The 26,895-nt window shown below is 57.7% G+C and overlaps 1 protein-coding gene across 1 annotated transcript in view; it reads left to right on the forward strand.

Annotated features, from left to right (window-relative positions):
• Window positions 1-18,333, forward strand: part of VAC14 (VAC14 component of PIKFYVE complex) — a 203,216-nt gene extending 184,883 nt beyond the window's left edge. Inside the window, exons 18-19 of the mRNA XM_044986779.1 lie at window positions 8,083-8,233; window positions 17,394-18,333. Of these exons, the coding sequence (XP_044842714.1) occupies window positions 8,083-8,233; window positions 17,394-17,556 (314 nt within the window). The 3' untranslated portion in view covers window positions 17,557-18,333. The remainder of the gene's footprint in view (window positions 1-8,082; window positions 8,234-17,393) is intronic.
• Window positions 18,334-26,895: the final 8,562 nt, after the last annotated feature.

Raw genomic sequence — 26,895 nt, forward strand, 5'->3', positions numbered from 1 at the left:
TCAGGGCAGTGGCCTGGGAAAGCTGATACCCATCTCTGTGTGAAGATGTATACATGGAGAGATGGCGAACATTACAGTGCAAAAACAATAAGGAGTCCGGTGGCACCTTAAGGACTAACAGATTTATTTGGGCATAAGCTTTCATGGGAAAAAACTGCTGCTTCAGATACATTATAGTGCGGTGGCAGCTCTGCTATTGTGTTTGTCTATTCTAAGTGCTCTAAAATCCACTTGCTGATGCAAGTAGTCTCAAAATTTGCTGTGCCTCATGGGAATGTGGGGTAAGGTTAATGGTCCAAATTTGGGGTCATCTAAGCATGGGGTTCCTGAGATACACCCCCCCAAAATCATTGTTACAAAAATCACCTGTGTTTTGTGCACACCTGGGGCTCAGATTATCCCCAAACTTATCTCAGCCACACAGGATTGAGTTTGGCTAGTGTACGGCCCCCACTGCTCCTTGCGGGAGGAGGGCAGATTTATATTCAAGCTATTCAGGGTTAAGTTAATGGACTCCAGGTTGGCATGTTAGTAGCTTGAGCCAAAGACAATGAAATGTTCATGCACAGCAAGTCTAGGACTCGGTTAAGAGCCAAAGGATTTCCAGGTAGTAGGTTGTCATGGGAACTATGTGGCTCAAGAAGACGTGCTGTGGTCATCGACCCTCAACTGGACCCATGTACTGTGGGTTTGAGCCCGACCTTTGGCAGCTTCCACGGAATGTAAGTTGTGTATGTTCCTTGCTGTCTGCCTGCTCCTTTGGGAAGTTTTGCTCAGAGACCAAAATTTCTGGTTAAAGAGTGATATTTTAAGGGCTCTAAAATCCACATGCAGACTCTGATTGAGAAGTCTTGTCGAGGAAATGAGCATTAATAGAATAAAGGAGAGAGATGACTCTAGGAATTGTGTAGTCATCCTGATCAATGGGACTGAGTGTGATCAGAGGAAAGCAAATAGCTGTTGTTCTTCGAGAGGTGTTGCTCGTGTCCATTCCATGTTAGGTGTGTGCACTCGCCACATGCACCGGTACCGGAAGTTTTTCCCTCTGTGGTATCCATAGTGGACCAGCTCTGGTGCCCTCTGTATGCCACGGAATAAGGGGCGCTGCCGGCTCCCTGCAACCCTCAGTTCATTCTTGCCGGAATCTCAGACACTGGGGAAGGAGGGCGGGGCATGGAATGGACATGAAGCACTCCGGTTACGGGAAAAAGGTAACTGTCTTTTCCAGTCAGATGGACTGGCTCAGCCAGCAGATTTCTTTGGTCCCTCCTGTCTAAGAGACCCAGAGAGCAGAAGGCTGCTGAGTTACCCCAACTGCTTTCCTGACGCTGCTTAACTTCCGAGTTGTGTTGTGATCTCAGCACAAGGGCATGTGGCTGCAAGACACAACATGTACCAGCCTCACTGGAATGGGAAACCCCTGAAGTGATGGGAACAAAGGGATACGGTTACTCACTGCAGAAAACAGCTGTCACAGTGGCTGCAGAGTGAGGGGTCAGCTTCGCAGAGCACCTGTGCTGAAATTCAAGGCTGGACCAAGGCACAGTATTACACGTCCCTGCTTGGGGCCTCAGCTGCTGGAGTCATGTGCTTACACTAGAATCTCAGCTTTCATTTTAAAACCAAGGAACTTTATAGCCCTTGTGAATGGGAAGAAAAGCTTGAAAATGTGACCTGAGTTTAACCAGTGCAGCAATGTCTGCCTGCGTCTGAGAGCCTGAAAGAATTGCTCAGAGGAGGATGAACTGTCCCATGCTTCTCAGTGGGTGCCAGCTCCAAGGCCTTGTCCCCCCCATCAGAGACACTTGGCTGCTGAGGTGAGTGGGTTGGGGGGTGCTAATGGGAAGGGTACCCAGCTGCTGCTGCTCCAGTAGTCGGTAAGGAGACCCCACGTGGCTGCTGCCGAGTGAGGGGTGGGGCTGTAGCGGTGGCATGACGGGCTTTCGTCCAGCCCTGCTCCAGAGATGATGATGTCCTAGAGCCTGTGCACACATGGTATCGCCAACCCCCAGCGTACACAGATAGGGAGTCAGGCCCCCAAAGATCATGAGATTGGCCTAAAATCATGCCATGTAAAAGCAGGTCGTTTGGGCTTGGTCCTTCCCCTTCTGGGCCGAGCTGGTCGGGTACACACGAGGCTCATGGTCCAGCTTTTCTCTACAACCATGAGACTAAAACTTTTCTTTTAACTGAAAACTGAGTTTTGCATAATCACGACTCCAGGAGCTGGAACTCTGAGTGGAACCTCAGATGCCACCTGAGTTGGCAACACTGCAATGCTGGAGCTGTGACCACGTTCCTGACACACCCAACGGCAGCTGCTCAGGAAGGGTGGCGGGCAGTGTAAAGGGACCAGAGAGCCTGTGTGGCAAACTTCAGTGAGTGACCGTGAATTGGGTGATGGGCAAGGGGCCTGTGCCAAGCTGCAGTTACCGATGCCCTGGGGAGCACAGCAGTCGACTGCAGGTGCCCTCTCCATGTCCTGGTGCTCGTGTGCCTGAAGTAGAGTGGCTGTGGGTTTGGAGGATTCCCTGTCCCGATTCTGGGTGTTGGTGTCACATGATCCCAGTGCCATGTAGGAGACAGGCCCTTGACCATGTTAAATCTTGTGACACACTTCACGCAGCAACTGCAGATGGCAACTTGACTGAGGCATGTTCATCCATTCGGGGTGAGTGGGAGCCCCCAGCCACGGCCTTCCCTGCTTTGGGTGCACTGGCTTGGAATGCTCACCCCGGCTGATTCACACCCGGCTGCTCTGCTCCATCGCTCAAGCTGTGCAGCAGCATTAGCAGCCCTTTGATTTCAGCTGCCTGTGCCATTGGCCCAGTTCCGCCTAGATCAGTGGGACAGGTCAGCAGGATCTGCAGAGCGAGGAACACGTGATCTGTGACAGACGCTTTCCTTAAGCGCTCAGAGCCGAGAGCTAGGACTGCTTGACGCTAGCTACCCTTGCATTGCAACATGGGAGAGAAGGAAACCTGTCCCAAAGGGCCTCGCTTGCACCCAGGCCCTCGCCCCTAGCGTCTCAGGCTGCACCTTACACGGGTAGGTAGTGCTCAAGCAGTGTGTGCAGATCCATTGCACTGAGCTGTCATGCACCAGGAGAGCTGGGCTGCGGTCCCTCCCACCACCTCGTCACGGCTGGCACCGGGCCGGGTGCCCTGTTCCGGGGGTCGTGGTTGCTTCGTGCTGCTTCTCCTGCTCACTTCTCCCCTCGAGCAGTGAATGGAGTCGAACTTTAAGCTCCGTTTCACGGCCCTAGTGTGACTAGTGGCTCCCGGTGCTGCCTGATGAGAGGGTGCAAACATGGCGAAGTTGCTGGCTCTCCACAGCAACGTTTGGTGTTCTTGGGACATGGCTGCTCTTTACCGGCTCCATTGAACCGCCCGGGTCGGGCGTCAGGGCTGAATACGCCTCCCTTCAGGCCCCTGGGAGTTCAGCAGGCCACTCGCGCACCATTGCTCCACCCAAGCCATGGGCCCAGGACGTGAAATACAGATTTCTGTGCAGCTTCGCCTCCCCGTCCACACTAAAACCCTAAAGTACCCAGCGCTTCCTAATCTGTCCCAGTCTCGGGTTGCCTTCAAGATGATCTCCTGCCGGGGCCCCTGGGTCCATCTCCTCCTCTATCCCCTTCTCTCGCTGGCTTTGTTCTGAAATCTTGCTGCATCCCAGCCTGTTGCCATGGAAATTCCTGTAATGCTACAAGCCCAGGACTGTGGGGCTGGCATAGAGTGAGGAGATGGTCTTGGCTGGTTAATAGAGATGGGAATGGGTTAAATTAAAGGTGGACAGGACGTTCACGTCTGTAAGCCCTCCCCCTACAGTGAGGCTTGCTGAGCTCTGGGGGCACCGGGTGGCTGCCTGCCCCTGAGATGGGGAGCCAGTTAACATCAGGTGGGAAATAGGGAAATGCCTAGCCCTGGGCTGGGAAGGGAGGGACTCTCCAGCCCTCCCCCCCGTGGGTCTGTCTCCAAGAGCTCCGAGGACCTGCACATGAGCACTGCGGGGAGCTGGCAGGGCTGGGCAGGGAGACACGGAAATGCGAGTGCCATGGCTCTGTCCCCTTTCGGGCGGGAGGCTCGTTAGCAGAGTAGGTGGGTGGGGAGAGGCGATTGGCAGGGCTTCCCAGGCAGAGATCTCAAAGCACTTTACAAAGGTGGGTCCGTGTCCTCATCCTCATTTTACCGATGGGGAAACAGAGGCCCAGAAGGGTGATTTGGCCAGTTCACCAGGGGATCCAGGACTACGATTAGCATAGATCTGCCACAGGGAGCGATGCGCAAGAAAGACAGCGGGCAGCAGGTCTCCACCTCGCAGGCACGCTGCTGAGTAAGGATTGCTCTTCAGATCCAACTCTCGTCCTGCCTGTAGCTAGATCTGTAGGTTAGAGAAAGGTTAGTGACCGGAAAACCAGTCTGCATTGGACATGGGTGGTGCTCATTGTGATGCTGCCAGGGCAGGTGCCGGCTCATGCCCAGGTCTCAGTTGAACAATGACAAATACAGAGCTGCAACCAGTCTGGCTCCCTCGTGTATTAGTGTTGTTAAAATAGGTGCTACAATTCAAAGGGTGTGTTAGTGTGAATGGAATGATTGTAAATTGCTGCCTGCATTAATCTCACTTCTAGCATCCGTCTCCCACATCGCAAGGGAGTATGTGGGCGTTCACATTGTCAGCCCCTGTGACTGGGTAGCTCCCCACTAAGTAGGATGAGGTGCTGGTCTCCAGTGGAAGGTGTTAGCTCCTGCCAGCGACACCCAAGGGGCTAGTGCGGAACCTTAGAGGGCAAAAGACTTTGTTGTTTACTTTCCCGGCCCCCTGAAGATGGGAGGAATTCGCTTGCATGACTCATCAGTTGAGTTTGCAGCTCTGAGCAGAAAGGTGGAAGGGAATAAAAACCACTAACAAGGAGGAACTTGTTGCTGCTTGGACTCTGGGGGTCAAGGATTGCCAGGCATAAGCAAAAGATCCCCAGTGCTTAGCCTGGGTCAGCCCTGAAGGATAGGTAGCACTTCCTTAGTATAGAAGCATCTGTTTCCTTTTGAAACTTAAGATTGGAACTGGTTTGTGTGTGTGTTAGCCTGCTGTAACCTTGTCAGTCCCTTCTTGTTTCCGTTTCCTAGTTAATGCACCTTTAGGTCGTTTGTTATCGTACTGGCTACAAGTGTTGTCTTTGTGGGGGATCTAAGGGGCAATTAAGCTGGGGTAAGTGGTGGGTCCTTTGGACCTGGGAGTAACCTGAAAATTGCTGTGATCCTGGCGTAAGGGGCCGTCTGTGCCAAAGGCAGGCTTGCCTGGGGGGCTCCCTGCTGAGACTGTTCTAGTACCCGAGGAGTATGAACGTGACAATTGGTGAAATCGAAGGCTAGAACTCCCCTCCAGCGTGGGGTGCGGCGCTGCCCAGGAGTCTGCCTGGAGGGTGGTACTCTGGCTTTTGAGCCATTGCAGCACCGCGGGGCACTCAGAATTGCTGCTCACATTCTCTTTATTGTTGAAGAATCGAAGTGCTGGTTTCTTCTTCACTCTGCTGCTGCTCTGTGTCTTGTAGCTTGTGCTGTGCAGTAGCTAGGAAGGGCTGTGCCGTGTTCACAGCTGGCGAGGCTTTGGGGTAGGCCTGGAGGTGTTTCTTTCATTCCTAAAGAGTCTCTGTTGATGGCACAAGCCACCTAGTCCTCTGCAGATTTCTGCACTCCCAACAATTTTTTCTAATGCAGGTGGTGGCGGTTGTAATCCCTGCAGGGGTTGCTTGATTTCTACATGTGTATGTCTGTTCCTCTTCAGCACCCACTCTGGGAGATTCACAGTGTCATGCTATTCAGAAAAGCACTACTGCAAATGGCACCGTGCAATTCCATGTCTGTGGTGTTTCACTGCCTCCAGATCAAATCAGACATGCTCGGGGTATGAGAAAGATGGCTTTTCCTAATTGCTGGAGCTGCAATCTTGCCTGGAATCTGAGAGTCAAGCTAAGTGCTTGGAGCTTGTCTACACATACAGTTCTTCTGGAGCAGCTATTGCACCTTTAAATTCACAGCACATATTAATCCAAATTAACTCTGAAGCATAGACAAGCCCTTAGTCCAGTGCCTCATCCATGGTTGCAAGCTTCCCTTCCTGTCACCTGTGCAACTGGAGGTGGGATTTGATCCTGTGGTTGAAATTAACTAAATTCTATTTTGACGCTCAACAAGGAATTGAATCCAGCTTCCTTCTCTTAGCTGTGTTGGCTCTCCAGGGCTAGAAGGTAGAAACCAGTGTGTTAACTCTGTTGTGAGATGACTAAACCATTCTAAACACGGAAGAATCCCATGCGCTGCTACAGACTAGGGACCGAGCGGCTAAGCTCAGTTCTGCAGAAAAGGACCTGGGGATTAAGTGGACGAGAAGCTAGATAAGAGTCAGCAGTGTGCCCTTGTTGCCAAGAAGGCTAACGGCATATTGGGCTGCATTAGTAGGAGCATTGCCAGCAGATCCAGGGAAGTGATTATTCCCCTCTATTCAGCACTGGTGAGGCCACACCTGGAGTAGTGTGTCCAGGTTTGGGGCCCCCACTATAGAAAGGATGTGGACAAATTGGAGAGAGTCCAGCACAGGGCAACAAAAATGATTAGGGGGCTGGAGCACATGACTTATGAAGAGAAGCTGAGGGAACTGGTCTTATTTAGTCCACAGAAGAGAAGAGTGAGGGGGGATTTGATAGCAGCCTTCAGCTACCTGAAGGGGGATTCCAAAGAGGATGGAGCTCGGCAGTTCTCAGTGGTAGCAGATGACAGAACAAGGAGCAATGGTCTCAAGTTGCAGAGGGGGAGGTTTAGGGTTGGCTATTAGGAAACACTATTTCACTAGGAGGGTGGTGAAGCACTGGAATGGGTTCCCTAGGGAGGTGGTGGAATCTCCTTCCTTAGAGGTTTTTAAGGTCAGGCTTGACAAAGCCCTGGCTGGGATGATTTAGTTGGGTTTGGTCCTGCTTTGAGCAGGGGGTTGGACAAGATGACCTCCTGAGGTCTCTTCCAACCCTAGGTTTCAGAGTAGCAGCCGTGTTAGTCTGTATCCGCAAAAAGAACAGGAGTCCTTGTGGCACCTTAGAGACTAACAAATTTATTTGAGCATAAGCTTTTGTGGGCTACAGCCCACTTCATCGGATGCAACCCTAATCCAACCCTAATCATCTACGATTCTGACTGAGTGCAGCAAGGAGTAGATCTGTGGAATAGAAAAGAGCTGCTTTGCAATGTAGAACTACATCTTAAACTGGTTAATTTGTGAGCAAGGTGGTGAAGGGATGTGCAGCAAGGGGTGGCCTAGAAAGGAAATGGCAAAGGGAAACCCTCCAATCAACTGACTCTTTTGATCTGGGAAGCAAAATCTACCAAGGAGAGGGGCCTGTGAGCTGCAGCCCCCCTCCTTGGCCTGGATTCATTGGCGGGTCTCGTTCTGCAGGGGTTCCGTAGCAATCTCATTCTGGGGTGCTTTGTAAATGCAGCATTTTGCCCTGTTTTGAGCCTGCCTCGGTTGGTGCAGGAATCCAGATTCAGGCCGTGCCTGAGAAATGCCATCACATCCGTGCAGAGACGCTGCAGCAGGAGCTGGGGAAGGTGGCAGGCCTGCAGGTCGGGGACAAAAGCAGTGGCTTAGAGAGGTGCCATTGTGCCCGCCCAGTGGCCTAGCAGGGAGCATCTCTTCCTGACTCAGACTGGGTGTGCTGCTGCGGGAAGCCCAGATGCTTAGCGGTGGGGGAGGGTGGGTAGCACCAAAGTTGCCGTGGCATTAGAGGTGCTGGAAGGGGACTCCTGCCCATCACCCCTGGGGGTTGGACGCAATGGTACATGAAAGCAGTCTTTGGGGTAGAGAATAACGGGACCTCGGGGGTGGTGCTTGCCAGGCTCTCTGAAAGCAGATGAGTGCATGGCACCCAGGAGGTGCTTTCCTGGGCCAACTGGGAGAAGTTTGGAGTGGTTTGTAAAGAACGATCCAGCTCTCTCTCTGCACCCACGGGGAGGGCTTGGTGGGGGGTCTGGCTGGTGGATGGAATGATTGTTTTCACCTCCGTTGATTGCCTGTCTGTTCTGGCCACAGATCTGCGCCTGCAGCTGCTGGACGTGAAGAATAACCCCTACCTGATCAAGGCTCTCTACGGACTGCTGATGCTTCTGCCTCAGAGCAGTGCCTTCCAGCTCCTCTCCCACCGGCTGCAGTGCGTACCCAACCCCGAGCTCCTGCAGACCACGTGAGTGACACCAGCTGGAGGAGTAACTCCTCCCCCTTTCAGTATGGCCCCCAGTGTCACAGGGAGGCTGGGACTCCAGCCCTCTGCAGAGCCTGCCCTGCCCTAGAGGCACTGGGAGCACACGCCGTCCTCTTGCATTCCTGCCAGCTGTGTCTGTGGTGTCCTCAGGGCACAGCCCACGTTGGTCCTAAACCTAGAGCTCCCGATACACTCTGCGCCTGGCTTGGCAACATCCAGTCCTGCAGGAGCTGAGCTGCCTCCACTCCTTCAGTGATGCAGCATGGGCTGGGCCCTCGCAGCCCGGTGTGGGGCGGTCGGAGGGCAATGCTGATGAGGAAGAATAGTGACATCGGGGGCGGGGGGACCTGAACTGTGCTCAGTTGTGGGGCAGTGACCAGGGACACGGCTAATTGGATTTAGCGTGGCAGCCGTTATCCTTAATACAAAGCCGTGGCCGAAGGGCCTGAGACTTGGCTGCTTGCATCAAGATGGAGCAATGCATGCTGGGACCTCATGGGCTCAAGCTGCCCCCTCTGCGGTGGGTGGTTGGCGAGAGGCACGGGCAGAGCGGTGGCTGCGACTCTCGCCCTCCGGTAACGTCACTGCAGCAGGCGAGGGCGGCAGAGCAGCGTGCGGGCACCACGTACGTGTGGGGCTCTGGAGCGTTCAGGCCTATGAGCCGTTTGGCAGCCCAGGCCTGACCCCGTCTCTGTGCGAGCAGCAGCAGGGCCTTGCCCTGAGGCACCTGCCCGCAGCGCTGGGTGTCAGGCCTGAGGCTTCCTCCTGCGTGCGCGGCCGCCTGCCAGTGCTCTGGGCGCGCTCCTTGCCCTGCACTGTGCAGCGTCGCTCAGCTTTTGTCTATATTTGGTAACCCTTGGAGGGCTGTGCCTCATCCACAGGCATTTGGCATCCGGGATGGAAAATTTCACTTGCAGGGTCGCCATGGAAACGAGCAGAGCCCTGGAGCAGATTTACACTGAATGGAGACCGGCGCAGCTCCCCTCAGCTGCCCCAGCTTGTTAGGAACAGCCCCTGGGAGCCTACCCAGGGGCTGCCTGCACCGGGCATCCTACCCTGGGAGCTGCTTCAGCCCCTTTCACCCTAGCTGGCCACTAGCGCACGTGCCAGTGCTAGCAGCCCTGCGAGTCTGGTGGGCTGCTGGGCCCGCGCTGCTCTGGCCTTTGAGAACCATCGATCGCCTTTGCCTGCTCTGCCGTCTCGCCAGCAGTCGCCTGCCTGGGGTGCATCTGCTGCGCTTGGCCCCTACGCTGCTGGGCAGCAGCACAGCCCCTCAGTGCACCTGATTCTGGTTACGCCGGAGCACAGGCTACGTGATCAGAATGGCCCCTTCTGGCTTTAACTCTACAGACTGGCTGGGACACTGCTTAGGGGGCAGGGACCTAGACATCAGCTGTGCAGACTGGGCCCAGCCCGGCATGCCCATCTACTGTATACCCAGCCAGCTCTGCATCCTGCTGCAGGCAGCGAGCTCTCCAGCTGGGGGCACAGCGCAGCATGGGAGCTGACCCAGTGACCGAGTGGCTGGAGCCCTCCAGCTTGGAGCCAGAGATCAGGGCTTGTCTTGGTGCTTCGCTCTTCAGGCTGGCCCAGGGCAGCCAGGTTCTGGTCCTTGCTGGACGTCTGTCCACCATGCTATGAAATCTCTGGAGCAGAATGCAGCTAGGGCTGAGGGTCGCCAACCAGCCAAGACCTCCTGGGAGAGGGAAGCTGTGGCATGCCAGGGTCTCCAGCCTGTGCTGTTAATTCTTCACTATCATAAAACCGGTGCCAGGCATAAAATGTCCCAGTGTACGTGGCTCTCCTCTTCTCTTGGCAGTGAGGAGGCGTCTCTTGGCTGTGGTGGGGAGGGCTCCTAGGGACATCTTCGCCCTGGCCAGGTGAGCCCACCCCGTCTCCGTTCAGCTGGGCTGGGGAAGTAGCTCTTTCAAAGTCCAGGCTAATGAGCTGGGAGGGCTGCTCCTCAGCGGCGGCACATCCCTTCTGGAGACATTAAAGACTTATCCCTCCTCTGCAAAGCCCTGGGGACAGCGTTCCAAGATGTGCAGCAGGCAGATCCTTGCCTTTTAACTAGTCCCTCGGCAGGCTGTTATCCAGGGCCTCACGCTCCCTGGCCTGTGTGCTCAGGAGCATTGGCCTCTGTTCTCAGCCAGAGTATTTTTTTTGAGTGTGAGCAGTTTGTGTGTGTGTTTTCAGGGGGGAGGGTTTTCCTCCTTTCGCCCCCGATTACTGGGCTTTTGGAGCAATCAGAGCTGTCAGACAGACTGAGCATCTGATTAACTGTGACCTACATTCTGTTAAACATTGGAGCCCACTCTCATGACAGACCAAGCTGCCCACCGTGGGAGAGCCAGCTGGGGCAGGGGGAAGCCGTGGGCGAAAGGTGTCGACCCACTGCCTGGACAGAGATGCCTGGCGGGTTTTCCATCTCCATCAAGGTGTCCCATCTCCTTTGTCTGCACTCCTTGTACGGACTAGCTCTCTTTTTAAATGTCTCTCTGCAGAGAAGACTGTCGCATTTATCCCTGGATCTGAATTTTCCCTGGGTTCCCCAGTCTGACCATCACTGAGCCTTGGGTTAATCTCTTAATCCAAGAGTGGGGGTCGGCACAGGAGAGTTGCACGTCCGTTCTAGCCTGTTACCCAAATGCATCCATTGCGCTAGACACAAAGTGAGAGGCCATCCCTGCCCCCACAGCTTTACAGTCTGAATAGACAAGACCGGGGGTGGGGACCCCAGGCCCCGAGGTGTGCCTCTCTCTAGGTCACCCAGCAGGCCAGTGGCACATCTGGAATTAGAACCCAGGACTGCCAATCCACTGTCCTACCTATTAGCCGTGGTTCCTGAGGTTTCAACTACCACGCGGCAGTCATCTTCAGAGGAACACCCAACTCCAGAGAGAGCACGCCAGACCCTTGCCTAACACCGCGTTTAGCGTGCTGGCCATCCTGCTGTGGGGGTCCGGGTTCACAAGCCCCACAGTCCGTGGGAAAGGGAGCTGGGTGCTGTCACTTCCTGTAGGCTTTACATCTCCAAACTGCAGCACAACTGGCCATCCCGAACAAATGTACCACGGCCTCCAGCGTGTCCTTCCTCCCGGGGGGGATTCTGTGCCCCATTCCTCATCTCAGCCTGTCTGCTGAGGGGCCAGCGGTGATGGAAGCAGCCACCTGTCCCCTAGGAACAAGACTAAGGGCATCGGTTCTTCTTACATGAGCCTCCAAGGAGCTGGTAACGCACTTTGGTCACTAGCAATCAGAGGCCAAACCTCGTGTCAAAAGGCTCGTTGCAGGTGCCGAGTTCTCCAGTCCCCTTGGCCATCCCTTCGCAGGACTTGGGGCAGCAGTGGTGGTGCTGCAGGGGTGCGGCGTTCCCGTTGGCATCTGCCTGCAGTACTCGCTGCCTGGCCAGATGACCCTGGTCTCAGGCTAGTGCTCTTGGCACTTCGGCTTCACGGACGCTTGCCCACAAGTAAATGCCAGCAGCAGCCCAGTGCAGTGTAGTGGAGGTGACCAGCTCTCAGCCGGCATTGAGGGGCTGCACTCTGCTCAGCTCTCTGCGGTGCTCCTCTGTCTCCACTTCTCTCTTTGCCTTCCCCTCAGCCTCTGAGCAGTGCAGCTGGAAAGCCAGGGGCAAGGAATTCCCCCAACCTCAAAGCATTTGTTTTACGGTCCTGCCCCATGGCAGTAACCCAAGGTGTGCACCATACTTGGCCAGTGGGGATGCTGTACCTACCAAGGGAGTAGCAGGGGCCTGCTGCCCCACACTTCCCTAGCGAGTTGAGTGGAGCAAAGGGCTTGGCAGAACCTCGTTCCCTGAGTTCGGTGGAGCAGTGCGGGGTTGGGGGATCTCAATGCATGGCCTGCTCTGTTACGGCTCGTCCACCCCAGAGTGGGAGCAGAGCCAGCCAAACCAGGTAGATCTATGGCTCTAGAGAAAATAAATAGTATGTTGTGGTCGTGGTAGGGACCCAGGTAATCACATGTCAGCCCCTGAGCCCTGCCTGCTCTGACAGCACAAGCACTAGGAGCTGGATCTTGGCCACATGTTTCCCACCACTGTCCCGGCCCAGTGTAGACAGGACCTTGGGCAGACACGCTCGCCTTCAGCTGGCCAGGAGGGAGAATCAGCAGGGGCCCTAGGGACCCTGTGAGACGAGAGCCAGGGCAGGAGTTTCTCCAAGCGCTGCATGGCACTTCCAGGCATAACATGGCCCAGGCCACTCGCTTGGCTCGGATGCCTGGCTCTGAAGGGAGCGTTAGCCACTTGCTAAGCAGAATAGCAGTGTCTGATCCCACCCCCTCCCGGGGGCCCCCAATCAGTGCTGACCTCCCAGCAAACTGGCACCTTGCTCCTTGCCAGGGCTGCTGCTTGCCACCCCCTCGCCCAGCGGTTCTGTCTTCCCAGCCACTGAGCAGGTCCCGAAAACAGCGGCGATACCCCAGCTGTCGGCTGGAAACAGGAACTCAAGTTGCATCTGATTCAGCAGGAGAAACTGGGCCATTCAGCACTGTCTGTCTAAGCATTTTGGAGATGTTCTCTGCTGCTCTGCAGCATGTAGTGGGTGTCTGAAGGGTTAAGCCTTCAGTGGGGGGTGGTTTTTCTTCTCCTTCTAAGCTCCTCAAAGCTAAACAAACAGGCCCTGTCGATTTCTGCCCCTCCTCTGTTAATCACCTTGTGTGTGTAGGTTGGGGTTGTTGATTTCCCAAATGTCAAGCTCTGTGGATTGGCCTCCCTCCCCCAAATATCCAGGCCAGGGGAAACCTCTCCTCCTGGCAGTGTCTCAGCACTACCTCAGACACACATACGTGTCTCAGGTTTGCTCCTAATTCCAGTGACTCTCGAGGAGACAAACGCTCTTTATGATCTGGCCAAGTACAGCTTCCTAAGCAGTGCAGCCAGAGGCAGAGCCAGCCAGCAGGAGCCGGGGGGCGGGATTCCCGTACTGCTGTGGGAAAGGATTAAACACTGGCGTTTTAGTGCCTTGCGCTTTTCCCCTCCTGGAATAGCAGGGCTGGTGCACAGCGTGGAGAGCCTTGGCGGAGCTGTGAGAGGAGCCATGAGCTGGAATAGCCTGTGCGTTATCCTCCTCTTCTGTGCTCTTACCCTGAGATTGCAGGTTCTTCAGGGCAGCACCCAGCACAGTGGGGCCTTTCCAGAGCATAAGTATGGAGGGGCTTTGGCAGGGCTGGGGGACTAGGAGTGGAATAGCAGGGGTTGCCTGTCTGGATGGGGGGCCTCAGGAGAGCTCGGGGGGGGGGGGGGGGGGGGGGGGGCGGGGGGACTAAGTGGCATAGCAGGGGCCAGGTCTGGATTTAGGGTATTGGCTCTCGGGCTGGAATTACTCAGGGGGCTGCAGATCTGGATTGAGGGGCATCGGTAGAATCGTAGGACTGGAAGGGACCTCGAGAGGTCGTCTAGTCCAGTCCCCTGCACTCCTGGCAGGACTGAGCATTATCTAGACCATCCCTGACAGGTGTTTGTCCAACCTGCTCTTAAAAATCTCCCATGATGGAGATTCCACAACCTCCCTGGGCAATTTATTCCAGTGCTTAACCACCCTGACAGGAAGTTTTTCCCAATGTCCAACCTAAACCTCCCTTCTGCAATTTAAGCCCATTGCTTCTTGTCCTATCTCAGAAGAACACTTCTTCTCCCTCCTCCTTGTAACAACTTTTCATGTACTTGAAAACTGTCACCATGTCCCCTCTCAGTCTTCTCTTCTCCAGACTAAACAAACCCAGTTTCTTCAATCTTCCCTCACAGGTCATGTTTCCTAGACCTTTAATCATTTTTGTTGCTCTTCTCTGGACTTGCTCCAGTTTGTCCACATCTTTCCCGACATGTGTCCCCAGGACTGGACACAGTACTCCAGCTGAGGCCTAATCAGCGCGGAGTAGAGCGGAAGAATTACTTCTCGTGTCTTGCACTGAGGCAGGTCACTCAGCGCCTGTTTGTGCTGTTAGGTCCCTCCCTTTCCCAAGCACCACACTTGCCACCCCCGTAAATCGGTTAGTTAAGCCTGAGGGAGCTCGCTCGCTCTGCCAGCCTTGAGGCATAATGCCATGGCGCCAGTGGGTGATCCCTCACCCTCCTTGTGCCAGCAGTACAGACAGCCCGGGAGCCGGCACTCGGGGCTGGTCCCCTGCAGCGCTGCCCTGGTTTCACTTCCGGTGTGAGTCTAAACAGACTTTAGGGCTGGTCTACACTGCAAACGTCCATCAGTAGGACTGTCGCTCAGGGGTGGGGAAAAGCCACCAGTTACCCTAGTCTAACCCGCAGTGTAGGCAGCGCTGTCCCGGCAGCAGCGCTTCCCCACTGCCATAGCTACGCCCGAGGCAGGAGACGTTCTCCTGCTGGTGTCGTAGCTTCTTCACTGGAGCGCGACGGGGGCAGCCGCGCCACTGCAGCATTGTAAGTGGAGACCTGCCCTGAGTCAAACCAGTCCAACCCCGTGCGTGGGGGGAGGCTTTTATCTCCATGTGGCATAAGTTGCTTAGAACTGGGTTGAAACTAAACCGCAATAAACCAGAACAAGCATGTGCCCAGGGCCTTTTGCACTGGTTCCACTAACCCGGGGCAATTTGGGTGTAGCCAGGGCCTCAGAATTGCAAAGCAGATGCCGCTAAGTTGGCGTCTTCGTGATCCAGCAGTAACTGAGTGGAGCCCATGCAGCTTATTGGCAATTGAAATGCACAGGGCTTGGTCTCCCTCTGGCATGTCCTGGGATTTGTACCGGAGACCTGGGGTCTCCCACCCAGGATCATCCTGCTGCAGTCGCTGCTTTCCTGCCCTCGAAGCAAAGCAGTTTGGCCTGTGGTTAGAGCCGCTGGCTCACAGTCAAGGCTCCAGGCTCTGTTTCCAGTGCCGCCGCTGCCCCCGCGTGACTCTGGCGGCCGCTGAACCGCCCAGCCGGCCTCTGTCTTTAGCAGCACACGTGGCTTTTGTGGGCACTGGCGGCAGGAGTCCAAGCGCTTTGACCCTCTTTGTCCGGAGCCCCTTGAGCCATCCCGCACTAGCCTGGGCCTGTGCCCCTTCGGTCAGCCCCGGGGAGAGCTCCCGCCCGGCACTCAGCCGGGCTCTCTCCCCTGCCAGGGGAGGGTGGAGGCAGCTGAGATCAGCCCATGGCTGCTCAGACCGCTTCCCCCTCCAGCAGCTCGTTCTCTCCTGCACAGGGCCAGGCCCAGGGTCCATCAGCACTCCCGGCCCTGGGCAGACTGTCCCACCCTCCTGGCTCCATCCCAGACGGACTCGCTGCTCGTGTGCTCTTCCCACCTCTCCTGCTCTGCGGCACTGGCTGCATCTGGGGTCCATCTGAGCCCTGGGCCAGCGCCCCAGCCTGCCCGGACCCCGCTTCCCAGGCAGCGTGTCTGGCTCCGAGCCACGGCTTCCCGCATGTACGTTTGTCTCCTCTTCTCGCAGCCTCACCCAACCCCAGCCCCGTGGGGAGTAGGGAGGGGCTGTGCCTGAGCGTCCCCCAGGAACCCCGACACGACCGGCCCCGTTGTTGTGCTGTCAGCTGGAGCTGGGCTTGGGGGAGAACATTGGGCTGGACCGTTTCCCCCCCCACCCTCGGGGCTGAGACGGGAGCAAGAGGTGGGACAAGAGCCTGTCCCATTGCGTTGATCAGCAGGGTGGGGCGTGCAGGCAAGGGCAGCCTGCTCTGGGGGGGACGGGGACTTGTGGCAGCAGCGACTCCTGAGGCAGAGGGGGGCTGGTGCATGCGCTATAACAGCATTCAAAAGAGAACTGGATACAGTCATGGAGGTTAAGTCCATTAATGGCTATTAGCCAGGCTGGGTAAGCAATGGTGTCCCTAGCCTCTGTTCATCAGAGGATGGAGATGGATGGCAGGAGAGAGATCACTTGATCATTGCCTGTTAGGTTCACTCCCTCTGGGGCACCTGGCATTGGCCACTGTCGGTAGACAGGATACTGGGCTGGATGGACCTTTGGTCTGACCCGGTACGGCCGTTCTTCTGTTATCCGAGGCAGGATTTGGCTGGCCCTGCTGGAGGTGCAGTCGGACAGGAGCGAAGAGCCAGATGGGCATGGGGGGGCAGCCCAGCAGAGTTGCAGGGCAGTGGCCTTGGTGGGTGTGTGGGGCTGGCTTTGAAAGGACACGAGGCCACAGCCCGGCTGGGTGCTCTGGTCCTTGGTCCCATAGGGTCAGTAACTTCCCCGGCGCTGCGCAGCAATGGAGCCTGCAGGCTTCCTCTGCACTGGCTGCAGCACCTTACCCTGGCGTGCCCTTCCCGCTCAGGCAGGCCGCCCTGCGCTGTCTGCTCGGCCGGGGGAGAGTTGCTCGCAGCTGGGGCTCCGCAGAACCCTGGTGCCCCAGCTCGCTGGGCCCCTCGGCCTGGGAGGGTGCGTCACACGCCGCGAATGGCACCCGCAGGGCAGCCGCTCTGTCTAACGCTGCTGGTGTCAGCCCCACCTTAGATTTGTGGGGGTGACTCTTGAGAGACCAGTGCTAGGGCCAGACCAGGCCTCTGCAGCTGCCTCCCGTGCTCCAGCTGGGCTCTGCCGGACTCCTCCTGCCTGCCTAGGGGGCATCCCTGGTTCCAGTCTGGGATCCCTCTGGCACAGACCCAGCTGGGCCCCGCTGTTTGGATCCCGTGGGGGCTCCTGTTGCCGGGTGACCCCAGCTCTCAGGCAGTGAGGTGCCAGGGCTCTGAACTCCCCACCAGGCTTGTCATGAGGGGTGGCTCCTCCTGGCAGGCATCGAGCAGAGGACAAGCCTGGAGCACACTGGCCCCAGGAAACGCCAGCGGGTGCAGGTACTGAGCGTTACTCCTCGGGGCGCTCCAGTCTCTGGATAGTGAGCAGTGCAGTCTCTGGCGTCCCCCGCCAGCTCCTGGGGCCTAGCTCTGCTCAGAGCGGGAGAGGCTCGTAGCACGGGGTGCCGTCAGGAGTGGGGGCAGTGCTCTTCAGCCCAGGGCCCATTTCAGGAGAGGCTCAGTACCCTCTACTCCAAGCCTCTTGCTGCTTGGCCGGTTAGCTCAGCCCAGCATCAGGCTGGGCGCTCTGATCCGTAGTGGAAAGCACAAGTGTCTGGCCCCTGGCGTGTCTGCGTGGGGGTGGTAACGGACCGGGTGCTTGGCACACGCCCTCTCATCTCTCTCTGCTTCCTCTCCCCAGGGACAGCACTAAGACCACCCTGGGCTTCAAGAAAGCAACCGCCACCAACATCGACTACCTGGAGCTGCTGCAGCACTTTGAGCGAGTCCAGAACAAGCACCTGGAAGTGAGACACCAGCGGGCTGGCCGGGGAGAGCCCCCAGACCGAAGGGTCGTCCTCTGAGCACCAGCTGCTGCTGGTGTGCATGGAGACAGTGACCTGGGGAGGGGAGCCGAGGGGCTTGGCTGCTGCCATGGGTTCCAGGGTGTCTGATCCAGCGGGGGGCTTGTCCCGGGGAGAGGCGGTGGAGGTGGTCACGATGCTCAGCTGGGGAAGGATCTCCAGAGACCATGCCGGAGCCCAGCACCGCAGCCACACACAATTCCACAGCATCACAAGCAAGTGTGTGGGGAAGCAGCAGGAGGGGACTAGACAGACCAATGAAGCTACACGCCCGCCCCCCCACCCCTGCACTCCGCCTTACTAATCCCTCCCTGGCAGCAGTCAGCTGATGGCACAGCACAGCCGGGCCAGTGAGGCCAAAGGGAAGACACGTAAAAGCATTTTCTGCTACCTCCAGCCTCAAACAAGCGAGTGGCTGTGGGCGTGTGACTGGACTGGCCTCGCCTCCCCCCCCATCGCTCCCCCAAGGCAGGTGGTCATGTGCTGCAGTCCCGAAAGGAAAGCCGGCCCCTCGGCCCTCAGACGTGCACTGCCCTGACCTCCCCGTGGCAACAGCACCATCTAATCCTCCAGTGCTCTTGGCCCTGTGGACTCGCATTCCTGTGTGTGCGTCACTCAGCCGCCTCGTTAACCTCCCCCCCTCCCGGACCCACCTCCTGTTGTACGTATGGCCCCCCGGAAAGCATCATGTATGTGTATATAGAGGGGTTCAGTCCGAGTTCTAGCCTGAAAATAGATTTGTACCAATGTAAAAGCTCCCCACGTTGAAATAAAAATTATGGCAAAGTCCCTGCCTGGCGTCTGCTGCTCCTTGGGGGAAGGCCCCCGGGATGGCCATCGCCTGGGCTGAGGCTGCCCTCCGCACCCACTGAGCCCTTCGGGGGGGACTGTCCCCCGGCTGGGTCAGCGTCTCCCAAACTTCCTGCGTGGGTTGGAGATTTGGCCCATGTCTGCCATTTGTTCCGCAGGGCGAAGGGGGCGCTGAGTGCCCCTTGCGCAGGGCGGGTCTGGCGTGCCGATGCTGAAATCCTAGGGGGTCGCTGCAGCTCCAGTAGACGTGCTCGGGTCCCAGAGCCGGGCAGGCCTGGGTTCATGACCATGGCGCTAGCCCGTGCTCTGGGGCCAGAGCCAGCCAGACGAAGGCCACGTCTGCACGCTTGGCGCTGCAGTGGCACCGCTCAGCACCTTAGCTGTGCTGCTGGAGCACCTGTCGTGTAGCTGCCGGCTGCAGGGCCAGAAGGGGGTTTTCCATCGCTCCAGGAACTCCGCCTCCCCAAGCGCCAGGAGCTGGGTCAATGGAAGCTGCTTCTACAGGGCGGGTGAGGTTGGCAGAGTTACGGTGCCATGGGGTTGGACTTTTCACACTCTAGCTGTGTCAGCCTGAACGTTCAGTGTCGAGCAGGCCGAAGGAGCTGCAGCCACATCCTGGGATTGCAGGACAGACTACCCTGAGCGGTGAGCTGCTGCAAACGCCCACGGAGACGCCTTGCTGGAGTTGCTCGGAGGAAGCTGTGAAGTGGGAGCAAACTGTTGCAGGGTTGGGTGTGTTTATTCCTCAGGCAGGCCAAGAGCCCAGGGGTCTGTCTGCGCTGGTAGTGGCCAGTGTCTGAGGAAGGGGAAGGAGCCCCTGGGGGCAGGGGAAGTGCCTTTCCACCTCCTCTCTGCCAGTGCTTGACCTGGGCTGTGAAGCAGGGGAACGTATAACCGGATGGTCTCACTATCCATAGAAACATTTAATCCTCATGCTGCCCACTTCTCCTCCACCCCACACCCACCCGCTCGCCCCCCTCTTGTGTGCTTGGGTAGGTCACCAGTGCAGCAGAAATGCCCCTTTCCCTGGGCAGCCTGCTGCTCTGCTGGGCTTCACTTCCTGCCAGTTGCTGGCTGGTGGCATTCCCAGCTCCTCAGCACCAGGATCCAGGCTGTGGTCTGCTCTCCCGAATTCCAGGCCTCCTCCTCGTGTGACAAGCTGGCAAGGAGCAGCAGGGCCCCTGGGGGCTGTGCCTTGGCTTCCCCTTGCTGCGCCCTCCAGCGCTGGCGTGGATTCTGGGCAGCCCAATCAGAAGCTGGAACGGGGCAGCCAATGTTCTGGGTTCCCAGTATCTGTTTGTAGTGGGGCCTGTGTCAGTCTGACCTTGTAGCTCAAAGCGGGGGGGGCCTTGCTCTGCGGCAGGAGCTAACTACAGCCAGCCCTTCCCAGAGCAGGGCCGGGAGGCGCTGCACAGAGATGGAACAAGGCCGGGTGTGCTTAGGGGACTCTCTGGTAAGGGGGCGGCTCCTCTAGAAATGACCCTCCTCTGGATGACTTGGAGTTGTCCTGGAGTAGGAATATCTTCTCCCTCCGCTTTTATGGCTGCTGCTTTGTTTAGAGTGGGGCTGGCTCATCCTAATAGCCCTGTGCTGAGGGCATAAAATAAATCCATTCCTCTGTCCTGAGGAGGGATCTTCAAAACCCTGTCCCGGTGGGCTAGTGCCAAGAGTCTCACCTCCAGGAGCTGGGGTAACTCCAGAGCACTAGTGTCTGCTGACTGGGGAAGGGCAGAGGGCCAAATCCAGCCAGTGCCAAGCTCCTCTAACCCCCACTGCAACCACTGGGAGCCGAACTCACTCAGCACCGTGCAGAGTCAGGCCAGCCGCCCGCTCCAGAGCCCACTGAAGGGAGTGGGAAAGATCCTGTGGCCTTCAGATCAGACTGTAAGCTTCAGAGGGCTCTGCAGATGCCCAGGGCCCCTGGGTCGGAGCGGGCCGCTGGAGAGCTGCGGCCAGACCGGGGGATCGGAGCGGGCCGCTGGAGAGCTGCGGCCAGACCGGGGGATCGGAGCGGGCCGCTGCAGAGCCGGGCCCGGGCACCAGGGTCTGAGTGTCACAGCCGGTGTCTGCGCCGTCCCGGGAGCAGGCAGTGGAGTGCTGACCCATGCTCGGCACAGACTCATTGGCGGTTTGGGGGATGGGAAGTCACCTCTGAGGATGTTTGTTTGGGTTTCTCTCATTTTTCCACCTCTCTCTCCCGGCCTCGCCCTGGCCTTTGTTGCCCCAGTGTCCGAGCCGGCCCCATGCTGCTGGCCCTACCCTCAGCACTCCTGGGAAGCAGGGTGGTGACGTCATCCCTGTTCCATTGCTGAGGTGCTGGGCAGGGGCCGATCTTCGATGGCCCCAGTGGGCATGAGGCTCCCCTTTGCAACTCACCCTAAGGAACCCGCTCACGGCCACACAGCTCCCGTGTGCCGTTAGTGCCTGACCCATGAGCGCATCCCTTCCCCATCAGCCGCTACTGAACCTGCCTCCCCGTGCGGCATATGCCCAAAGCTGGCTCTGCCAGTGCCAAGGGAAAGCAGAGGGAGTTAATCTGAGTGTCCCTTTAACTGCTTATACATGGAGTCTGGGGGGCAGGGGGTGCCCCATGCAGCCACCTCCTCCAGCCAGTCTGTACAATATCCCCCTACCCTTGGAGGAGCCTGGCTCCTATGGGGAGAGGGTCAGGATCTGTCCACCAGGAGGAAAGTGGGGCTCAATTTTGCACACCAGCCCTTAGAACCATCTGTTCCCGCACCCTGGAGAAAGCTCAGTGAGCCCCCACCCCCGCGTGGGACAGGCTCTCAACCTGCCTGCAAAACCCAGATGGGCATCAGCCAAGTTCAGACCCAGCCCCGAGCTGCCCATCCCTGGAAGGGGTCACACCCGACATGGGAACAACCCAGAGCTTTGCACAGGCTCAAAGGGCCAGGTCCCAGCTCCAGGGTCCTTAGCACTGAGCAGCACCAGACCCCTACCTCCTCCCCGCCCTCCAAGCTCCAGGAATGTCCCACTCCAGCGCTGACCATGGCCTGTTGGGCCAACCACTGCAGAAAGCCCAATCCAAAAGCCGGGCTGAGGCTACAGTGGCGGAGGGAGCTGGGCGGGCAGGGGCCCTTCACGCTGTGTGTCACATTGATGAGACAGGGCCAGGCCCCTGCCACAGCCTCTAACGAGGGGCTGCCCACTGGTGGGTGGTACTAGCGGCCATGGTGCAGTCGTGTCCCTTCTTGGTGGAGACAGCAGATGTCAGGCCTGGTTTGCCAGCTGCAGTTTTGATGAGCATGATTGTGACAGGCCCGGCTGGGGGAGTGGGGACAGGGGCCTAGGCTGGCTGGCTCCCATCCCACCCTGCCCGTTTCCAATAGGTCTGTGACCCAGGGAGTGTGTCTGAACAGGAGTGGGCGCGCGTGACGCCGCGGGTTCGCTATGTGCCGTTTGGCCTGTCGGCGGTGCAGTGAGGCGGGCTGGGGATTATGGGGCGGGAGCCTGTCCCAGGGCATGGAGCCAGGTTCCTGTGTGTTCTAAGATGGAGCGTTGGGGGCCATTGCTGTGGCCACCTGTCCTGGGCTTTAGACCTCGTGAGATCTGCATTTCAAGTGACTTCCCAAAAGCCTTTGGCTAGAGCAGCAGCTGGTCCCGCGTGTCACAGTTCAGGGCAGCTGCCCCCATATTCCCCCGCTCTAGACTCCCGGCTCCCAGCCAGCACCTCCTGCTCTTCCCCTCCTGCCCAGGGAGTTGCAGGCTGCACAACTCCGTTTACACTGTTACCCCAGCAGGCCGGGCTGCCTGAGCAGGCCAAGAGTTGCGCGTTGCTTTCTCCTCAGAGGCTGTAACAGCATAACTGCCCGTGCGTGGAAGGTACCACACAGCTCTCTAAGCAAGCACCTGCTGCTGCTTCGAGTGGTGGTTCACGTCCACTCCAGTAGGTGTGCGCACCACATGCACGATCATCAGAAAGTTTTCCCCCCAGCAGCACCTGTTGGGTCGGCCGTGGAGCCCCCTGGAGTGGTGCCTCCATTACGCTCTGTAGATGCCCCAGCCGACCCGGCGCTGCCGTCTTACCGCCCGTGACGGTCGTTGGAACTGTGGCGTCTTGCTCAGCAAGCTCCCCACGTTTCCCAAGCTTCTCTTTCGGCCTGTTCGTATTCCCTAGTTGGCTAGTTCATAGTTATTGTAGTTCTAGTTGGCAGTTAGCTGTTGGGCTGGGGGGGTTACCCCCCCGCGACCGCATTCTCCGTGGGGGACTTACATGCCTAAGTCCCAGGAGTTCAAGTCCTGCAACAAGCCAGGCCAATGGGTGACCCCCCACAACGCTTGTTTAAAGTGTTTGGGGGAAGCTCCTCAGGCCAAGAAGTGCAGGATTTGTAAGCGCTTTAGCCCCTGAACCAAGAGGGAGCAGGACTTTAGACGGAAGCAGCTTCTTATGGAGGTGGCACTTAGACCACAACCCGCATCGGCGTGGCAGGACCCAGCGCCAATTTCCTCGGTGTGCAGTGCCCCGGCGGCAGTGGTGGTGATGGCACCACGGAAGGACTCTGGTCGAGACCCACGGCACTGCTGCTCCCCGGCACCGAAGCCGTCGGGAACGACCCGGCACCGATACCATTCGCCGGCGCAGAAGCGGCACCAGAAACAGGGGAGGAATGGTTCCCGCACTTCAGGACCCAGCCCCTCAGAGCCGGCCAATGGGGCCTGTCCCAGGAAGGAGCCCCCAGTGCCGAAAACTTTGGAGTCTGCACCATCGACTTCGGCCCCATGAGGGGGACCGTCGAGTCCGGTGCAGCTGGACTCCCCGTGTCAGGTGGTGGAGGACGGAGAACTGCCTTCCACCCCAGACACCTTTGAGGCTGCGAGATAACTCCTTGCAATTACGGCCTCCGATACCACAACAGGCGGCACCGTCTCGAGAGAAGCCAGCGATGTTCTGCCTCTCAACTCAGACTGCAGAAGCGAGGCACCGCTCGGCGTCTCGGCACCGTTCACACTCGCAGCGCTGGTCTGACTCGTGGCACCGCTCCAGGTCCCAGCACTGTTCCCGCTCACGGCACCGATCACCTTCGCGCAGTAGGTCCCAATCTCTGCACCATTCGTAAAGTCACAGATCTGGCTCTCTGCACAGACCCTGCTCGCGGTACCAATCCAGCAGTGGCCATTTTGGACCCTGTGGGCAGACCACCAGGCCCAGGGTACACAGTCCCAAGCTTCACGCTTGGTGGCATCCGAACCTAGACGACGAGGCAGCGGCCGGTCACCCCACTCCTAGGGGTGCAGAGGAGTCGGCGGTTGTACCACGTCCTCTGGAACCCACCCTTGTTCCTGAGCCAGACCTGGAGTGGCTGGCATGGAACTAGAGGCAGGGCAGGAGGTCGCTGGGGACCAAGAGGGTCAGGAGAACCCAGTTCCCTCACTAGTCTCCTCGTCATCCTCCCCGGACAAGGCAGTGGCGGGCACCTCTGCCTCGGGGCCGCCCCCTAGGGATAGCCGTGTCCATCAGGAACTCCTGCGCAGGGTGGCACGGAGTATGAACCTGCAGGCTGAGGAGGTGGTAGAGTCAGAGGACCCTATGGTGGACATCCTGGCACCAGAAGGACCATTCAGGGTTGCGCTACCCCTCATCAGAACTACGCGAGCCAATGCAAGGACCATTTGGCAGACCCCAGCCTCCATCCCTCCCACCGCTAAGGGTGTGGAGAGGATGTACTTGGTACCCTCCAAAGGGCACGAGTACCTGTCCACACACCTGCAGCCTTGCTCGTTAATAGTGGCTGTGGTGAATGAAAAGGAAAGGCAGGGACAGCAAGCCGCAGCGCCTAAGTCCAAGGACGCCAAGTGCCTGGGTTTATTCGACGCAAAGTATACTCCATGGGGGGCTTGCAGCTCAGGATCGCCGACCAGCAGGCAGTCCTGAGCAGGTTCCTTTAACTCCTGGAACTCAATGCTGAAGCTTAGGGAGCTGGTACCAGCGGAGTCCAGGGAGGAGTTGGGGCAATTGTCGAGGAGGGCAAGGCGGTGGCACGGACCTTGCAGGCCTCAGTGGACGCTGCGGACTCGGCAGCGCACACCTTGTCCTCAGGGATAGCTGTGCGGCGTAGCGCATGGCTGCAGGCCCATGCAGGACCTACTCTGACAGGGTGGGCCTGTTTGCTAACACACTGACTCCAGGCTGCATAGCCTCAAAGACTCTAGGGCGACAATGAAATCTTTGGCCATGCACATACGCCGGCAACCCAGTGAAAGCCCTTTAAGCCCCAACCGCCGTAACAGCACCCGTATTCTCCTCGGTCGAGGCAGGAATTTTACAGGCGCGGGGTAGGAATGGCAGGCGTAAGCCTTCCCATCCCCCATCTGGACGGGGCCAGGGCCTGACTACGCCTTCGTTGGGCTCAAAAACAGACATTTTGAAGGTGCGCCCAAGGCCGGAGCAGCTGTCTCAACGCCGGATCCTTCCCCGTGTTTTTTGAACCATCTACCCCACTTCTACCATGCTTGGTCCCAAGTAGCATCGGACCACTGGGTTCTTCGCACAGTGAAAGTGGGATATTCTCTCCAAGTCTGCTCCTGCACTGCCACTCCTGCCTCTTCCCCGTCCCTCTACAGGGACCCTTCTCACAAGCAACTCCTCATCCAGGAGGTGCGGCGCTCCTCGCCATGGGAGCAGTGGAGGAGGTACCTCGGGGCAGGGGATTCTATTCCCGCTATTTCCTAATCCCTTCGGCAAAGGGGGGTCCTCAGACCCATTCTAGATCTGTGAGGACTCAACAAGTTCATGGTGAAGTTGGAGTTCCGCATGGTCTCCCTCAGTACAATTATCCCTTCCCTGGAGCCGGGAGACTGGTTCGCCGCCCTTGACATGAAAGATGCGTACTTTCACATAGCCATTCGCCCTGCACACAGATGCTTTTTAAGGTTCGTGATCAATCAAAACCATTATCAGTTCACGGTCCTTCCCTTTGGCCTGTCGACAGCCCCATGAGTGTTCACCAAGTGCATGTCGGTGGTAGCAGCCTTCCTCCGAAGGAGGCAGGTGCAGATAGACCCCTACCTTGACGAGTGGCTGCTCAGGGGGCACTCCAGAGAGCAGGTGGAGTCACAGGTCCGTCTGGTGAGATCCACATTCGAGAGACTGGGTCTCCTCCTCACTGTGAACAAGGCAACCTTTTCTCCGACCCAGAGGATAGAGTTTATCGGAGCAGTGTTGGACTCAGTCCAGGCGAGAGCAAGTCTGCCGGAGTCCCAATTCCAAGCCACAACAAGCGTCATTCGAGGCCTGAGGAAGTACACGACCACTACAGTGAGGCGTTGTCTGAGTCTCCTTGGTCACATGGCGGCCTGCACGTACGTGGTCAGGTGTGCCAAGCTGAGGCTCAGGCCTCTGCAGACGTGCTTTGCCTCGACATACCGCCCAGGGCGTGACAGCCTGGGACTAGTGCTCACGGTGCCACAGCAGGTGCTAGAGTCACTCCAGCGGTGGCTCGATGCTCGAATAGTCTGTGAGGGAGCCCCCTTCAACAGCCCTCAGCCGTCCTAGTCTCTAGCTACGGATGCGTCAGCTCTCGGTTGGGGTGCACGTCTGGGAGCCTCTGGGCACAGGACGAGCTTTCTCACCAGATCAGCATCAAGGAGCTGAGAGCTGTGCGACTCGTCTGCAAGGCCAGAACATGGCAGTCATGACAGACAACACCACTGCAATGTTTTACATCAACAAGCAGGGTGGAACCCAGTCCTCACCCCTCTGTTGGGACGCTCCCAGGCTCTGGGAATTCTGTATAGCCCACTCCATTCACCTGGAAGCAACCTACCTGCCAGGAGTCCAGAACATACTGGCGGACCACCTCAGCAGGTCCTTCCACCGCCACGAGTGGTCCATCTGGCTGGACGTCATTCACTCCCATCTTCCAGAGCTGGGTTTCCCCAGGTTGACCTGTTCAGCACCCGCAGCAACAGGAAGTGCCCAGTGTTTCGCTCCTTCCAGAAAAGCAGCCCGGGCTCAATCGCGGATCCATTCCTGCTACCCTCGGGAGGCCGTCTGCTCTACGCCTTTCCCCCGGTCCCTCTCATGCACAAGATCCTACTCAAGGTCCACAGGGATGGGGTGGAGATAATTCTGGTGGCACCAGCATGGCCTCGACAACACTGGTACACCCCACTTCTGGATCATGTTACCGCTCCTCCCCGACCTTATCACTCAGGACCACAGTTGTCTTCATCACTCAGACCTCCAGTCCCTCCACCTCACAGCCTGGAAGCTTCATGGCTTGAACTCCATGCTGTGCTTGAAGCATGTGAGGGAGGGCTTACTCTGCAGCAGAAAGCCCTCCACGAGGACCACATATCTGGCAAAGTGAAAGATGTTCGCCTGCTGGTGTGACCAGCATCATATGCCCCCACTTCAGGCTACGTTACCGCTTATTCTGGAGTACCTTCTGCATCTGAAACAGTGCCTGGCAGTGTCGTCCATAAAGGTACATCTAGCGGCTATCTCAGCTTTCCACCCCGGAGTCTTGAGACGCTCCATTTTTGCCAATCCCATGGTTGGCCAGTTTC

Source organism: Mauremys mutica, chromosome 14, assembly GCF_020497125.1.
Source record: "Mauremys mutica isolate MM-2020 ecotype Southern chromosome 14, ASM2049712v1, whole genome shotgun sequence".
Lineage (NCBI taxonomy): Eukaryota > Metazoa > Chordata > Testudines > Geoemydidae > Mauremys > Mauremys mutica.